We start from the raw sequence: 13,362 nt of genomic DNA, 5'->3' as shown, positions 1-13,362 counted from the left end.
GGTCAATGGTCAATTGCAGGCCGGTTTGCGGTCAAACCAAGCAGATTTTTGATAGACCGGGATCGACCGGTCGGTTCTTGATTTTAGATTTATGATTTGGATATGAAACATTAGAAATTTAGAATATTGAAATGTAAAGTTACCTATGTTCCAATTTTAAGCAACTATAGTACAATGATGGGATCAATAAGTTTAAGCTCTAAAGAAATCTAAAAAAAGCAAACAAACCAACAAACACATTCGTACGATTGATATATTATGTAGGGTCATATTGAAACAATCTCGATAAAAAAATACTTAGGCTCAACAGTTAATAGCTCGTTTTGAGTAACAACTTCACCTTTTATGAATATTGTACACAACAAAGTCACAGTCCTCAATCCTCACATTGCATCCACCTATATTGTTTTCAGGCCAATTGCCTCATTGATTTAACCGTCAGAACTTTCTCGATCGATAACCCATCGATGTCAAGAGCTTTTCATCTATCACATTCTCTTTCTTTTGTAGAATTATTGTTGGCCCACATCGACTTCTTTTGATTTTTCTTCAATTGTAGATTTGAGCATCTACACACTGAATGTAATAGCATTAGTTAATTAAGACCAAAGGATTATTAGTGTGTCAAATTAGGACATCAAAAACCGTTCACATAACTTTTGTTTGATGTCCATGGCCCCACTCTCAATCTAGATTATGAAAAATCTTGTGAGAGGGAATAGGACAAACTTTAAGCAAGGTGGAATTCCACTAGCTACTTGGCTTAACAATGGGTAATATTCTCAATCTTACATATTAAAATGGTTGAATTTTCACATCCTAGCTTTTGCTTTTGTACTGCACCACCAGAGAAGGAATCACAGACCCAAAAGTAGATGACATATGCTTCCATGAAACTCACGTTCCATCTCTTTCAAGCATAGAATCATCACAAATGGAAATCAAAACCCACAAAACAAACAGTAATTTTCATACAAATATACATATTTCTATATATGTGGTTCTTCCTTTTGTTTTTCTTGCACAAGTGGCTTTTGTTCATTTGCAAGCAAAATCATGCAGAAGAAAGAGACCCAGTTTGAGGCTTTTGGGATTTGTCATAGGCTCTTCAATTTCACCATGGAGAGCCTGTTTCCCAGAAGCATTAGGAGAGTGATCATGGCCTCTTCAGGGTCTGACGCTGAAATTCCAGTGTTTTCTAAGCAATCTGAAGAACAAGCAGTGAATGGTGTTTCAAATGCTACTTCCAGTGTTCATCAAGAGATCAGAATAAGAGGACCAAAAAAGGTTGTTAGTTTTATGCTGGATAGTGCAGCAGAGGATCAAGAGAAGGCCAAGAGAAAGGGAAAGAGCAAAGCAAGTGAAAATGTCGCGACGGAGCCGGCAGCTGTAGCTAGGGTGATTCCGAGGCATTGGAGTGTAGATTCAAATATTAATGAAAAATCAGATGCATTCATCAGAAGTAAAAGGGAAGCAATGAACAGAAGTGTCAGCTTGGAGCCTGGTCAAAGGCTTTGATGATGATCTTGTTGTTGAATATATAATGGTTAGTTTGTAATTGAATATCGGGGTTTGCCTGCTTGAAATAAAAGTTACTTGAAAGTTGAAATATATGCTGAGCTAAAATTGAGAGCTAAAACAATCTTCAATTTGCTAAACTTCTTTTTTTTAATCTCTCCGGGCCAAACCTTATGGACTCAAGATATCTTGAGCTTGATTTTCCGGGGAGTAATACCTTTTGTGACCACGGGTTAAGGTTTAACCCAATTTATCATGTCATTAGGTGAGAAACGTATGCACACGGACATGACAGCCCGAGTTTAAGTTCATATCGGATAATCCCAGTGGTTTATAAAATCCCAGAATATTTCATCCATGCAATCTTTCATTGTGCCCAATAATAAACAACAAAAAAATCAATCGATCTTTCATTTCCAATAGACAAACATTCTCTCTGTAAATTCATTAGAATTATCAATCCATCCACGCTCTACAATTGATGAATCCCTCCCTTAACCCCCTCCCTCTCTGTTTCTCTCCCCCACATTCAATTCCATTTTCTGAAAAATCTCTTCTTTTGAACCCAAAAAGAATGATCCAATAATTTTTGGCTCTCTTTTGTTTTTTCTCTCTCTCTTAGATTTGTCTCCCCCATCCACAACTCTCTCTGTCTCTCGCTCTCTTAACCATCTTTCTTCATTCTTCCAATGAGTGTATTGATGAAAGGTAAAGATCATAAGGAGCCCAAAGATGATCAACTGTGCAAGGCTTCCTTGAATCAAGCCTTAACCAAGGTTTCCCCTTCCCACTCCAATGAATCAAACTAATAGGCTCAGGATGTAAACTCCTGCATTTCCCTTCAATATTATCTCCACCCAATCCATGCTGGTTCCATCTATGATTCACTCCCTTTATATTCCCAGCCAAAACCAGCAAAAAAGGTGCAGTGAACCCAGATGGTATATTCTCTTCTGCTTCTGTACCCCCATCCACACCTCTACCTTATCTCTATACCCTCCTTCTCTCCACTTCTCTACATCCACCACCATAACCCCTGTATTGAAGTAACATGGCTTCCTCCCATTAAATGTTTTTGCCAATTTTTTGTCTGCCCAAAACATGCCCGTAAAGTATTTGGTGAAATTCGCGTTACAGTACTCTGGTGCCGCTAACACTTTGTCTTCCAAATCGACTTCCCAGAGTTTTTCTATGTCGTCGACGAGTACTAGATCCGAGTCCAGATATATGACCCGTTTTACGTCGGCGGGGATTATGTCGGCCAAGTAGATTCGGGCGTAATTGAGTGGTTGATCGAGTGCTTGACGAATTGATTTCGAGATTTTGCCACGGACCCGGTTGGAATCGAATAGGTAGACGTTGAAACTGAGGTAAGGGAAGGTGGATTTGATGCTGGAGAAGACGTCGAGTTCGTAGCGGGACCAGAGGAAGTGGAACTCCATGTTTTCCGGGCACGTTGAGTGTTGGAGGATTGAGAGGACTACGGGCATTGTGCCCCGGATGTAATTGGCATCGAGGGTCATTGTGATGTGGATTTTATGTGTAACATTGCAGGAGTCCGCATTGCGGTATGCAGGGGCTTCACGGAATACAGGGAGGTTTGGGGAGGTGGGTTTTCGAATAATGCCAAGGCGGACTCCATTGGCGGCGGTGATGGTGTGGGTGGAGGTAGAGGTAGGGGTGCTTAGGAGGAGGAGGGACAGGAGGCCAAGGAGGGATGGGGAGTCGATTATTAAAGTTCAAAAGGCCAAGGCCATCCTGCCCTTATTGGGTGAAAAAGGTAGGAGAGTGTTGGGAGGTGATTAGGGGAGATGAAGAGAGGGGAGATAGAGAGTAGGTGTTGCAGCCATTGTTAGGCTGGTTAAGAGAAGGTTTAGGAGGAAACTAATGATTGATTGATAAACATTATGTTCATGTGTGTGTGAGAGGGGTATGGAATGAGGTTTGTGAGATTGTGCGGAAGAGAAGATTCTTCGGAGCACAAAAGAACTACCACACAAACACCAATAGAAGTTGGTACTTGGTACCCAATATACAAACCAGCGTACAAGGGCGTGGAAAAGAAAACACTTGGGTAGTTCATAGGCTTTTCTCCCATTCAATTTCTATACTCAAAGTAAAAGTAGCGAATGTAGGTCTTACATCAAGCATGCAATATCCACATCAGAGGTCAGAGATTTTGCACAGTACAAGATATGAAGAAGTTGTAAAGGTTAGAGCTCATCTTTTGGAGGTGCTTCGTGTTTCAGGCATTGTTCATCCCAATAGTAAGGGAACTTCAACTTGGCAGCAGTGTGAGGCATGAACCAGTCATCATATATGAACCTGGAACCAAATGAAGATGGAGATTATTTTTAAAAATGACATGGAGAAGAGACATCTTATTTGTACTCTGCAGCAATGAGTATTCACAAAGCCTAACCATCAATTTAGAATAAATCTGGGCTACTACTTTCATGGGTATTAAAAGGTTGGGTCGGAGAACGGTCAAACAAGGCCTCTGTTTAGTGTTAGAGCAGTAAACAATAGCCTCCAGAAGCCTACCATACCATTTTCACCAATGACAAACAAATAGAGGATTTTAAAACATTTGCCAAAGTGGATGAGTTTTTGACAACAGAAACTATAAAGAAATATTACATATGGATATATATTCCCAATGCTCCAAAAAAGTATACGACATGCATCATTGGAAAAATGAGGGCGAAAAAACAGGAAGAAAGTAAGTTGGATAAAATAACTAGAGGACAAAGGATGAGGAGCCAAAACTTATGGTAAATATTCCAGGCCACAGGGTATTTTGGGTTTGAGACTTTGAGATACGGATTACCTATTGTTGTTACAAAATGGAATTGAATAGGGCAGTGACTGGCAAAGCATAATTGATAACTGGGGAGATGTAATTTTTTAACCAAAAGTCTGAACTAGTTACTCAGGTAGCAGCACATTAATGGAAAGTATAGCAATGCAAAAGGATTTAAAGAAGAAATTACGTACACTTTGACGGGAGGACGAGATATTATGACAAGCATTTGCAAATCCTCGTGTTCATTAGTATTCCACACCTGCAACCACAATAGTAAATTATCAACTACCAAGGAACACTAACTACAGAGCGGTTGCAAGAACACTTAACCAACTCCAAATGTGTCACTGCAGTGAGAAATTAACTTAGCCTACAACCTATATTAGTGGATGAACCAAAATGATATAGATGCAGTGCAATTCTAGACCCACTATATGAGAGCTTCTGAATACCTACATGGCAAGGAATTAGAAGTAAACAAGGGCTGATGTTCAACAACATGAAAAACAGCAGTTGTTATTCTTTCTCAATAATATCGGTTTTTTTGCCTCTATTTTTCATGTTAAAAGCAGTATATTTGTCAGTTGCCAAAATCTTCACCTGCAATACTTCAGCAGCACCTTATGCTATGAACTTGCATCAGTTACACATTGCCTAACCACAATTGACAGAAATAACATCTCCACCAAATGAACCAATTGCCAGAAACAGCATTGAGCATCAAGAGCAAAACACCCTCCCAGGATTTAGAAGATGAGGGTCACAAGCACCCAACTCTTTACGTTCCGTTGCTTCAGTAATTATTAAGATATTAAAACCTACAAGAGCTGATCTTCTATATGACTAAAAGAAACCCTCGGGTAAATTCTATAGGTCTGTTAGACTCCCTGCATTTATCTATAGTGCAAAATATTGGCATATTAAGAGAGAACTTATTAGCAAATCAATGTAGTGAAAAAGAAACAGTTGACTAGAAAGTCTGATAAAATAACTAAGGTTAAGATAACAAAGAAGACTAATCGATCTAGGTGCAAGGGTATCGCCAATGGAAGATAAGAAGCAAGAAAATCATATAAGATTATTTGCAATGCACAATGCATCTAGGAGTAAACAGTTGAAAATTTTCATGTCGGAGCTACAAAAAAGAGAAATGAGCCAAACAGTTGTGTACTAATGCATAGTATTCTTAATCCCCAAATATTTGAAGTACAGAATGCATTTGCAAATACGTGTAAAATAGTTACCTGGTGAGCATCATTCACAGGGATATGAAATGTGCTATTTGCAAAAATGGAATACTCCTGCGGGGTCCCAGGGTACTTCAAGTGAGAACTTGAGGCAAGATAGAGATTACCACTTCCCTTTAGGACAACAAAAACTTCTTCACAGGAGTGCCTATGGATAGGTGTGTGTGACCCAGGAGAAAATGTTTGAAGCCATACTTCAACCTAGGAAATCCCACAAAGCATATCAATCATTATCTACTAAAGGGCAAAGAAGCATTGCCAACATAATTATATCCCTTGTAGAAAAGGACATGTATTATCAAAACAGTTATCAGAAACTTCAAGAGCTTATTATCATAATACTAAGACTGCCACCAAATTTAAAGAATCATGAGGGAATTTAATCTCCTAGTGACATATGACCAGCCATATAAAGCTCCTAGTGATCACCTATATGTTATTGAGTATCTCCATATGAGTTCTAAATTTTTCCGCTGATCATAAACCCAGGAACTCATAAGGGAAATAAATTCTGAATCAACTCAAAGAAAAGGACAGAAATTCTCGTAGAGTAACAGTAGGTCAGATACCTCTTTCATCCCATGTAAGACTGAACCTGCAACAGTTATATGGGACAGGCCTTGTCTTCCATAGTTATCCTGTGGAATTTCACTTATATTCCTCACAAGTGGCAGGCCTACATCAGTACCCAAGAAAAACTCAATGAGAGTAAGAAAGCAACTATCATCATAATTTAGGTATGGCTGTAAGGGGTCAAAGAATCTCTAACTGAATAAAGTAAGCTATTTCTATTGTTTCTCCATTTAGTGGCTTATAAGGTCCTGAGGCCACCATTATCTCAATTGAAAGCCAAAGTCACAAAGCAGCGGCACAAAATTTCAATGTGGTTATTAAATTAAATCCATAGATGAAGATAGAAAAGAGTCAATACTTAATCAGCATTTCAATCCTGAAAATAAATTGAAGCACTAAATTAAACCAACAGCACATCATAAACCCTAATCCACCAATATAGCATCTGAAAACATCTAAACTCTTTCACTCATTAATTGTGCAAGCAAAGGAGATTCATAAGCTGGTAGCCCACATCATCAACCTCTTTCTGGAAGCCATAGTTAATTATCACTAAAAATCTTGAATGTCAAGCATCGAAAACACAAAATTACATCCCACACTGCGAATAATCCATCTGCGTGAAACAAGCCATAAAATGGGGAAAAAAAAAAACAATTGTGTTTAAATATGAACAATCCAACACAAATCACACATCCAAAATAACATGCTTAGACGAAGTCTTCGACAGAGAACAAGAACACGAAAAATAAAAACTCAGAAACTAAATTTGAGTAAACTCGAATGCAATTGAGGGTGAGAGTAGAAGGAACTAACCCTGGATTGAACAGTGAGAAGCGGTTGCAGAAACCACAAGCGAAGAGAAGAAGAAAATGAGCCAAGTCCATGCCATCTTCCCACTCAGGTTTACTGGTAACTCTTCATTCGATAAAAGATTTTAACGAAGCGAAGAAACCAGAGAAATGGAGAGTATGGTTTTAATTAATTGATAATACGAATTAAGCGAGGCCTTGTTTGGTTTGCACATAAACAGATTTTGGTTAGGGGTAAAACCGTAAAACAGACTCTTTTTCTGTCAATTTTCTGAAAACAAATATAAAATAAAAAAAAAACTATTTGCTATGCTAAGATATATCCCGTCCCCTCGAGTCCTTGACCTCCTCCCGAAACGGAGCTTCAGCTCGAGCTTTTTTGCTCCGGCTGCCTTCAATCGTCGTCTGGGGAGAAACCTTACGCTCAGGTTCTTTTCTTCTCCTTCATTGATTGTGGAAACTGGGGCTTTATGTTCTTAGCTCGAGTGAAAGAGGTAGAAGCGTGAGAGAGAAGAATTGTGGATAAGAACAGTTAAAGTGACAACTAAGCTGCATTTTTAGTGCTAGTATCATCTAATTTTTTCTTAATTTTCTGTTTGTTTGGGAAATTAAGGGTTTGGAATGGGGGTTTAGGGTTTTAGACTGCTCTGATTGGGTTTTTGGTAACCTTTATATTTTGCTAATTATGTAATAGAGGTTTCACGATATTGTGTTTGTGAATTATGTTCTTTATTCTACTGCCTTAGTTTGTGATTATCCACTTGCATACAGGAGCAACAGTACCAATTGGTGATGCTTGATGCACACTTTACATTTTTTTTTTGAAACAAGAAATCAAGTCAGATACTGAAATAAAAATCGATGTCTGGAAGTCCGTCTATGAAGCAAGAACGTTAAACTTGCATATTGATGCCAAAATCAGCAATGTGAAGACTGGCCATGGCCCCATAGTGATGTTAGGATTTCTTTTCAAATATTAAGAGGCCCAGGCCCTTTTTTCCCTTCATTCGAAATGATTTTATTGTCTGCAACTGTTTGTGTTTGTAGTCAGATCCCCATCAACACGATGACAAATTTCCTTTTTTGGTTCCTGACACCGGATCTAATTGACTGTTCAAGAACAAAAATACCACAATTTCAATCCCTCCCTCTCTTTCTCACACACACACATCAGTTACTTGAAATGAAGTCGCTAATGTTATTGCCACTTGTTAATATTATTAAATGAGAGAAGTGTTTACCTTTAGTTGGTGCTAGTAACTTATTATTTTTATTTTGCAGATTCAATACCACATTGTGTGAGATTATGACAACCAGGAGCTTTACCGGCCTTACAAGACCTGTCATTGTGCTTGTTCATCCAGAGGTACCTCCTCTTGTATACAGCAAATGCCAGTTAAATTTTAAACCATTTCTGAAAATCCCTTGTAATTATGGGCGAAAGATTGGGCTGATTACAAGGTCTCGGTACTCTGTTGCACATAGAGAATCTAATTCTGTGGATTTAACTTCTTCCAAGAGAGAAAATGTGCCTTTAGGTCGGAAGCTAGGAGGCTCGTCATCTCTTTATAGCCGTCCAAGTTTGTCAATAATGAAGAAGGATAGAATGGAAAACCGTGCCAGGGTTTATGACTTCTTACGGGGGATTGGCATTGTTCCCGATGAGCTTGATGGGTTAGAACTTCCTGTGACTGTTGAGGTTATGAGGGAGCGTGTTGATTTTCTCCACAAATTAGGGCTCACAATAGAAGATATTAACAACTACCCCCTTGTTCTAGGTTGTAGTGTGAAAAAGAACATGATTCCTGTGCTTGACTATCTTGGGAAATTGGGTGTTAGGAAATCTACTTTTACGGAATTCTTAAGAAGATACCCACAAGTTCTCCATGCAAGTGTTGTGATCGACCTTGCTCCAGTGGTCAAGTATCTTCAAGGGATGGATATTAGGCCAAATGATATTCCTCGTGTTCTTGAAAGATATCCTGAAGTGTTGGGATTCAAACTTGAGGGGACCATGAGCACATCAGTTGCTTATCTGGTAGGAATAGGGGTAGCAAGAAGAGAAATTGGAGGGCTTTTAACTAGGTACCCAGAAATTTTAGGGATGCGCGTGGGCCGGGTGATCAAGCCTTTTGTTGAATATCTTGGAAGCTTAGGTATTCCAAGGTTAGCTGTTGCTAGATTAATTGAGAAACGACCGCACATTCTTGGTTTTGGATTGCAAGAGACTATTAAACCAAATGTAGAGTCACTTTTAGAGTTTAATGTTCGAGAAGAATTACTTCCTGCTGTAGTTGCACAGTATCCTGAGATGATAGGAATTGACTTAAAGCCAAAGCTACAAGCTCAACAGAGGTTGCTTCATTCAATCATTGATTTGGGTTCTGAGGATTTTGGCAAAGTTATTGAGAAAATGCCACAAGTTGTTAGCCTCAGCAATACAGCTGTGATAAATCATGTGGATTTCCTTAAGGATTGTGGATTCTCCATACCGCAAGTGAGCAAGATGGTCGTTGGTTGTCCCCAAGTGCTTGCCTTAAATCAGGGCATTATGAAACTTAGCTTTGATTACTTCCAGAAAGAAATGGGAAGGCCATTGGTTGATTTGGTTACTTTCCCTGCATTTTTTACTTATGGTCTGGAGTCAACAACAAAACCAAGACATAAGATGGTTGCGAAACGGGGGTTAAAATGTTCTCTCTCGTGGCTTCTCAATTGCTCCGATGAAAAGTTTGAGCAACGAATGAACTATGACATTATTGACATGGAAGATGAAGAAACTGAGCCATCATTTGACATGAATTCACTGATGGAATCAAGAAATGATGATTCAGGTTCTGACTATGAGGAAAGTGATGATGAGTATGCATAAAACATGAAGTCGTCAGCTGCTGCAGACTATGGGTGGTTCATGGCCGAGACTCCAGACCTTCCTAAACTGAAGGAATTCCAATACCATGTCAATATCTACAAGTAGACCTCATCACAACCACCCAGCATGCTTTCATGATTATTATTTGTAATAGTTACTCTCAGTTGAGAAGAAACTCGCAGCTGCTTTGAGCTTGTATATATGAATGCTTACAACATGAACTCACTGAAAATTTATGTCTCAGTTCTATGGTCATCATTATATTCTTGCATATGCTGTTTTTTAATCACTTTGTTTTATGGTCGAGCTCTTTGTTTCTGAATGTAAGAAGCATTTACAGACCTTTCTTCATTCTTGCTGAGATAACCATAGAGAGAAGGGAGGGTGCGGATTCTTTGTCGACTCTATTAAATGGTATTGCAGAAAGCAGGTTCCAGCACACAGAGCATCCCTTGCACTTCCTATGTCTTAGTCATGATTCATGACTAATAATAAAGTAAAAAAAAGTCTATTATTATTGTAAATATAACTCTATATTTATAAACTATTTAACTAATTAAATAATGTATGTAGAGCTATATAGGTAAAAATTATTATGCATGATTACGATTATAGTTTATTGAATAAATGAACCGTATTAAAAAATCTTAATAATCATTATACAAATGCTTATACACATGAAAAACATAATAGTTAAGTAATATTAAAAAAATTATATTGATTAATTAGTCCAATAGAGTACATTTCTAATGTAGTTTTAAGGATAACAAATATATTAATTGATTCTCAATCAATAATGATACGAAATGATTAAAAATTGTTGAGACTATAGGCACATTGCACGAGCTCTCGACTAGTCATTTACCCTTTCGAGCAGGAACATAAAACTGATTTTCATTTACTTTATACAAACAAACATTTAATTGGTACTATTCATAAACTGTCACCTGCAGCTCTACTGCTCTAAGTCATAAAGCTCCATTGAATTGCTGCAAGTTCTTGCAAGCATGGGTTGAAAATATTTCACATCTTATGCCCCATCATGCAAAATAGGATTAAGAAGCACTTGAAGATAAGCCAACTGATTTATCCGAAGGAAAGGCGGCAACACTACTCCGTTCTTTGCAGCCATCCAAACTGCACAGAAGAAATAATTTTTTTTTTCCATAAACAAGCTGGTTTTCAAAGAAATATGAAAATCACACCTTGAAATTATGATGTATACCTTCCATGCGTACATTCCGAAGAATGCTATCGTATCTGCAGACCAGACAACTGCAAAGGATTTCCAGAAGAATGGGATTATAATGTTGAGTAGGGGAATGAGGAGAAATAGATAGTTAAGAGCCTCCTTCTCATTCTTGGAGCAGTCTCGGGCTCGAAGGGAAGGAATTGCTGCAAAAATCATAAGTTGAAGTTCTTCAAATGCTCTAATTAATATATAAAAGTTGATCAGAAAAGCTTCAAGGGTAATTTCCCTCAAATTTTGCTGAGATCTTTTCATAAAAAAGATCGCAAATGAAGTTCTTTCAAACTTTCTAAGAACTCTGAGCGGGATTATTTTATGTTCTAGGGATTGGGGGAGCGGATTGCACGCTTTAATGCACCTGAAGTTTTACTTGATCAGTTCAGGACAAAAATAGACTAAAATCCTTCATGTTGTTACAGATTTCCAACTCTAGAGGTAATCATGCAGAGACTAGAAATGCATATTATACATGAAGAGAGATATCAGGGGAATACTCACTGAACATCCAAATAGACCACATCCCCATTAATCTCCATATATCTGGTTCATTTGATGGAAATAAGAGATTGAAAGACAGAGCTCCACCGAGCAGCATTGATGCATAGCCTTGAACCTCGAAAACAGTGTACAAGGTACTTCCAGGCACAGCGGGGTTTTTTGTTGCTGTAGAAGCCCTTGGTGCAAATGTTGCAGCAGTTTTCTGAACAACCTGTCACGAGACGAAAAAAAATAGAATGTCACGAGGAATCACGTAAAAAAGATACTCAATTCAGGGAAAATGTTAGCCAATCTCAGTTTGCATTAACCTTTTCAGCTTAAATCCAATTGAAATTCTTGTTTGAACTTGTCAAGAAAACCAAAAAAAAAAAAAACACGCACCCTAGCATAGTGACTTTCAAGAACTTGCAGAAGTAACAATTTTTTCTTAAAAGTTTGCGGGTTAATCATTTAGGTTCCTGTGGAGTATCCTGAATTGAAATTGGGTATGGAATTTTTACAGAAATCATATCCCAATCATCTCCTGTCTAAGAAAAGATCTTAATGCATCAATGGAAAAGAAAAAAGAAAAGAAAAAACTCCCCCATAGGAGATGAAAGGCTGCTTACATTTACCCTTCTGAGACTCCACCACTACTGCCAGAGCCTTGTGCATTGGGGGTTATGTCTCAGCTTCTACATATTCTCACAATGAAACAGAAATCAACTCGGAAAAAAAATGTGGATTGGAATCAGGCCTACTCTAATAGATAAAATACACTACACCATCACATAGACTAGACTGAGGCCTTGTTGATGTGGGTTTGTACATGTCTATCTGCATATCTACTTTGAGAAGCTTCCCTAGCAATGGCATAAGATATTTTTTCCTACTAATTCAAATTGATTATTGAGCCAAAAACCCTTAACCAAAAGCCAGTCTCTTCTTGAATCAATTACATTACGGGAACTAAAAACAATCACCAAAAGAACTCATCAAACAAAAGAACTAAGAAAACGCACTAATTATATAATCTAGGCAATCACAAAAAAGGGTTCAGGAAAAAGCACATAAAAATCCAACCTTTTTGATATCTTTGTCAATGACAGGGCCAGCGGATGGGCTTGAGGCATTGATTGACTCATTGGGTTCTTCATTTATCTCCTCTTTGGGTTCTTCTACTGTCTGGGTATCAAGTTCGTTGGCATTTGCAACTATTTTCAAGGTTTTGTCACGCGATCGAGGATTGTAGAACCCATTTCTGGCAAACGTCGATCTGGGATGAAACACTGTAATTTGGAAGTTGCAGAGAGACGTTGAGATCAACGAATTCATGTTGCTTGACACAGTCTTTAATGGATTCTCATGCTGTCTGTAGGAGAAGAGGGATGAACAGATAAGGAATGTGAGGCCTTATTCGGAGCAATGGCGCGCCTTGTAGAAATGAAACGACGTCGGATTTACCAAGTCTCGGTGTTCCTAAGATGCTCTTACTCAAGACTCAAGAGTCAAGAGGACAATGATTGGGTCTACCTAGAAGTGGGCCGAAAAGCCAGGCCGAACCCGCAAAGAGGTGTTGGCTCGGACCTAGCACCGTATGTTCACCTCGATCAATGGACAGTTTTGAGCTAACGCGTTTGACACCTCCAGGCCTACCACATTTATCAGACTTTTTTTTAAAACAATTTGGGATAAAAGATTTTTATGGTAATTATAATTAATTATTGTATGAATTTTAATGTCCTTAACCTTTTCTTCTTCTTTTTTTCGATTGAAAGAGAATAATTTTTTGGAACTAAACATTATAA

General features: G+C 38.3%; 3 protein-coding genes and 1 pseudogene across 3 annotated transcripts; 1 reads left to right on the top strand and 3 right to left on the bottom strand.

Moving 5' to 3' along the window:
• Nucleotides 1–2,036: 2,036 nt before the first annotated feature.
• On the bottom strand, nt 2,037–3,248 carry LOC119982671 (annotated as a pseudogene).
• A 325-nt stretch (nt 3,249–3,573) lies between these two features.
• LOC119982553 (auxin-binding protein T85) lies at nt 3,574–7,134 on the bottom strand. Its single transcript, XM_038826001.1, has 5 exons — nt 6,961–7,134; nt 6,141–6,247; nt 5,569–5,772; nt 4,516–4,583; nt 3,574–3,843 (listed from the first exon to the last, which is right to left on the bottom strand). Exons 1-5 carry the CDS (start codon nt 7,034–7,036, stop codon nt 3,732–3,734), a joined length of 567 nt encoding a protein of 188 aa, XP_038681929.1. The 5' UTR covers nt 7,037–7,134; the 3' UTR covers nt 3,574–3,731.
• A 115-nt stretch (nt 7,135–7,249) lies between these two features.
• LOC119982552 (transcription termination factor MTERF4, chloroplastic) lies at nt 7,250–10,099 on the top strand. The gene is made up of 2 exons (XM_038826000.1): nt 7,250–7,384; nt 8,238–10,099. The coding sequence occupies exons 1-2, from the start codon at nt 7,266–7,268 to the stop codon at nt 9,826–9,828; spliced, it is 1,710 nt and encodes a 569-aa protein (XP_038681928.1). The 5' UTR covers nt 7,250–7,265; the 3' UTR covers nt 9,829–10,099.
• A 481-nt stretch (nt 10,100–10,580) lies between these two features.
• Nucleotides 10,581–13,012, bottom strand: LOC119982823 (protein RESISTANCE TO PHYTOPHTHORA 1, chloroplastic). The gene is made up of 4 exons (XM_038826397.1): nt 12,638–13,012; nt 11,576–11,786; nt 11,054–11,223; nt 10,581–10,965 (listed from the first exon to the last, which is right to left on the bottom strand). The coding sequence occupies exons 1-4, from the start codon at nt 12,887–12,889 to the stop codon at nt 10,939–10,941; spliced, it is 660 nt and encodes a 219-aa protein (XP_038682325.1). The 5' UTR covers nt 12,890–13,012; the 3' UTR covers nt 10,581–10,938.
• Nucleotides 13,013–13,362: the final 350 nt, after the last annotated feature.

The sequence above is a fragment of the Tripterygium wilfordii genome, chromosome 17 (genome assembly GCF_013401445.1).
Source record: "Tripterygium wilfordii isolate XIE 37 chromosome 17, ASM1340144v1, whole genome shotgun sequence".
In the NCBI taxonomy this organism is placed as follows: Eukaryota; Viridiplantae; Streptophyta; class Magnoliopsida; order Celastrales; family Celastraceae; genus Tripterygium; species Tripterygium wilfordii.
This window is presented reverse-complemented; position numbering and strand designations above follow the sequence as displayed.

What these genes read in the sequence shown, in the direction of transcription:
- LOC119982553 (XM_038826001.1), bottom strand. Translation starts at nt 7,036, where the DNA reads ATGGCATGGACTTGGCTCATTTTCTTCTTCTCTTCGCTTGTGGTTTCT. An exon ending in TTCTCACTGTTCAATCCAGG is followed by an intron (nt 6,248 to 6,960) that starts GTTAGTTCCTTC and finishes GTACTGATGTAG; the next exon opens with GCCTGCCACTTGTGAGGAAT. An exon ending in TCTCGTCCTCCCGTCAAAGT is followed by an intron (nt 3,844 to 4,515) that starts GTACGTAATTTC and finishes ATTTGGTTCCAG; the next exon opens with GTTCATATATGATGACTGGT.
- LOC119982552 (XM_038826000.1), top strand. Translation starts at nt 7,266, where the DNA reads ATGCTAAGATATATCCCGTCCCCTCGAGTCCTTGACCTCCTCCCGAAA. An exon ending in GGGAGAAACCTTACGCTCAG is followed by an intron (nt 7,385 to 8,237) that starts GTTCTTTTCTTC and finishes TTTATTTTGCAG; the next exon opens with ATTCAATACCACATTGTGTG.
- LOC119982823 (XM_038826397.1), bottom strand. Translation starts at nt 12,889, where the DNA reads ATGAATTCGTTGATCTCAACGTCTCTCTGCAACTTCCAAATTACAGTG. An exon ending in TTGACAAAGATATCAAAAAG is followed by an intron (nt 11,787 to 12,637) that starts GTTGGATTTTTA and finishes GTCTCGTGACAG; the next exon opens with GTTGTTCAGAAAACTGCTGC. An exon ending in GTGGTCTATTTGGATGTTCA is followed by an intron (nt 11,224 to 11,575) that starts GTGAGTATTCCC and finishes TGATTTTTGCAG; the next exon opens with CAATTCCTTCCCTTCGAGCC.